Source organism: Perca flavescens, chromosome 7 (genome assembly GCF_004354835.1).
Source record: "Perca flavescens isolate YP-PL-M2 chromosome 7, PFLA_1.0, whole genome shotgun sequence".
NCBI classification, from domain to species: Eukaryota; Metazoa; Chordata; class Actinopteri; order Perciformes; family Percidae; genus Perca; species Perca flavescens.
This window is the reverse complement of record NC_041337.1, coordinates 35,836,894-35,840,091: the sequence shown is the minus strand read 5'-3', so window position 1 is coordinate 35,840,091 and position 3,198 is coordinate 35,836,894. Positions and strand designations below refer to the sequence as shown.

The window sequence follows — 3,198 nt, the reverse complement described above, 5'->3', positions numbered from 1 at the left end:
ACCTGAAAATAACCGTTAAAATATATAACAGCTGTAACGTCAGTTCTACTTTACTTGTGCTCATTCATTTAAAATACAATCAAATCATGTTATTACTGTAAAGTCTTAATGTAGCTGTAGCCTGCTTTTCACCAGTGTTTAGCTTGAGTTAACGTTATTTTAGACTGAATCAAGCTGTCAGCTAGCTAGCAGTTAGCCGAATTAGCTGTAAGTTTAGTTACGTTTAGCTTTCCGGTGGAGGCTAGCCTGGAACAAATCATGCAGTGTAATCCTGTTTTACCGAGGATACTCAAGAGGATACTGGACCCTGCACGATTTGTTCCACGCATCCGGCTGTAGTTGTACTGGCCAGCTGTTAGCCTCCTTTGGGAAGCTAACGTTAGTTTATATAGCTAACAGCTAATGTCGAATGTCGTAAATCCTCGTAAAACAGGATTTTCATCTTCAACGTCTTGCACATGCACAGAACGGATCGTGTACCGACAATAACAACAGAGTGTAAATTGTAATTTCAAGATAAATAATATCAATTAAATTACAAAATTAACAATAATTTATTAATCCCACAAGGGGAAAATACAAGTATACATTATTATTAATTTATTGTTATTTGTAGAGTGTAAAGGAGGATAGCCCCAGGTAAAAAAAAAAAAAAAAGTTTAAAGTTTAACAAAATAACTGAATGCTTTTATTCTTAAAATGTCACTTTTGTCCCAAGTTGTCCAACACAGTCTGGTTGAGGTTGTCCAATCTGTGTGGTGCATATCTATGTAGGTCTATATCTATGCATACAGCTGCTTCGCACCCTGTTACAGTCTACGCTCACAGCACACAGCAGCCCGTCTGTCTGTCTGTAGTTTATCTGTAGTCCAGTGTCAGGCTGCGAGGGCTACTCGAACCGGCGACCAGTTGGTCAGTTGTTGTGTAATTTCCTCCACATATCTTTGCATCAGAGACTTTGACCAAAACATGCTTTGATCCTCCGGTGGCTGCTGGGAAATAAAGCGCCTCTCTGTGCTGCTCGGTTTCTGTTCCTTAAAGCGTCTCTTTCTCCGGAGAAATGTCAGCTGTCAACTCGGACCAGATCCTGAACCGAACCGGAGCCGAGCCGGAGCAGCAGGAGGAGGCCGGGATCCTGCAGCAGCAGACCGTGTTTGTCATCCTAGACTCGGCTGAAACACTCAACCTGGTCCGGTGAGTCCCCGGAAGTTCTGGAAAGCACCGTTATGTCTGCTGCGGAGAGACAATCACGCCAAACTCCGTACAGAAGATCTGTATTTTTAAACGCGCTATGCTCATTGGCACAAATACATATCTGCTTTAACATGACTGAAGATATCTGTCAGATTTTAAGTGTATAATGGTAAAATCGGCAAATACATGATACTGCAAAAACGTTCCCTTTATAGTATTTCATTACGGTCACACGTAACATCAGGGCTCTGCGTTCGCAGTTTATATGAATGGGGAATCGCTTAATAAAGTTAAATTTCCTATTTGAATATGTTTTGCTATGTGACTTTGATCAATGCCGAATATATTTCTAGTTCCTAAAGATGAAAGAAAAATACTTAAATCTGCTATGTAAAACTCCTTAAAGTGCGGAGAGGAAACTTAATTTTAAATTGCAGAGATTTCGAACGAAGTTTGGCAATAACGGGGTTCTCTCAATGTATCGACTAGACTACTAACGCTGCTATTTAGATCAATTTGACTGTTGAGATTGAAGGTGACGTTATAAATCAGTCAACTTTAGTTAATCAGTGTCCTCTGATACAGTTGAAATCGGCAAATCAACAATCCACATATAAGTATTTTATCTGTAGGCTATCGTATCTCGTATTGCGTAAAGTGGACATGCAAAATAACCAACATGTCTGTTATTTAAGTATACTTTTCTAATAACACAAAATCGTGTTGTTGTATAAGATCTATGCCGAATTGAAACATTTTCCCTAAAAATTCAAAGTTTAAGTTTCAATCTTCTTTTGAACGTTAGTTAAATGATCTGAGAAGCAAGTCATCTTTAAATCATCGAAGTTATGAATGGAGTTTGTTGTGAAGTGCTCTCCAGGTAACCGTGTAGCCGTAAAGAAGTCATCGAGTTAAAATGTGTAAGATTGTAATCTTAAAGTGTGCTTAGATGACGATGATGAGGACCACACACACACACACACACACACACACACACACACACACACACACACACACACACACACACACACACACAAACATATAAATGGTGTTATGGTTATGTATTTTCCCAGTGAGAACGCCAGGCAGAGCGACAGGCCCAGTCTAGTCTTCAATGTTGTCCCCCTTCCTCCACCCTACACACACACACACACACACACACACACACACACAAACATAAATTATGTGGGCGGTTAGACAGAAAGCAAAAGTAAAAACAAGCCGGAGGAGACATGTCTGTTTGAGGAGGAGGGAAAGGAATTAAAGAGCCTTTTTTTTTTTTTTTTTTTTTAGATTTTATGAAGATTTTGAGGTAAAGAAATGGAGTCGAATTTATGAAAATGATGAAGAGCAGCGTTGTGTTCAGTGTCTCAGTTCAGTGTGTTTCTGCTCAGTCAGAAGTTTCTTCTCACTTCTCACATCAAATTGTTTCCAGATGTTTTTAAACCAGAAACACAACCTCTGCTTTTTTTTTTTTTTTATAAAACATTTATTTTTTACAGTGTGGACTGACTGTGAGCTGCATCGCATTTTAGTTATCAAACAGCACCGCCAACATTTTTTACAGTGTAGGCGGAGGTGCGTCTGCAGCTCCATGTGGACGCTGGACTCTAGGAAGTGACTCAGCAGAAATGCACTCTCTCTCTTTCACACACACACACACACACACACACACACACACACACACACACACACACACACTGACAGGAAGTGGGATTGAGAGTTGTTAAACTGAACTGCTGACAGATGTTTTTGGTCCACATTCTTTCTTATCCAACATCAACGTTCAAATATTTCCAGTTTGAGCTGTCCATCATACAATATATAGTCTGTCTGTCTGTCTGTCTGTCTGTCTGTCTGTCTGTCTGTCTGTCTGTCTGTCTCTCTCTGTCTGTCTGTCAGAAACTCACTACACTTGTAAAAACAATGAGTAAAAAAGGAGTTTGAGTTTTACACATTCACTTCAATACAGTTTGATTACAGCAGAGAAACACTGCAGCTGAT

General features: G+C 39.7%; 1 protein-coding gene across 1 annotated transcript in view; it reads left to right on the top strand.

The window, feature by feature from the left end:
* The first annotated feature begins 815 nt into the window (after positions 1–815).
* The window catches only part of tfe3a (transcription factor binding to IGHM enhancer 3a), a 40,441-nt gene continuing 38,058 nt past the window's right edge, over positions 816–3,198 (top strand). The window contains exon 1 of the mRNA XM_028583921.1: positions 816–1,194. Within this exon, the coding sequence (XP_028439722.1) occupies positions 1,061–1,194 (134 nt within the window). The 5' untranslated portion in view covers positions 816–1,060. The remainder of the gene's footprint in view (positions 1,195–3,198) is intronic.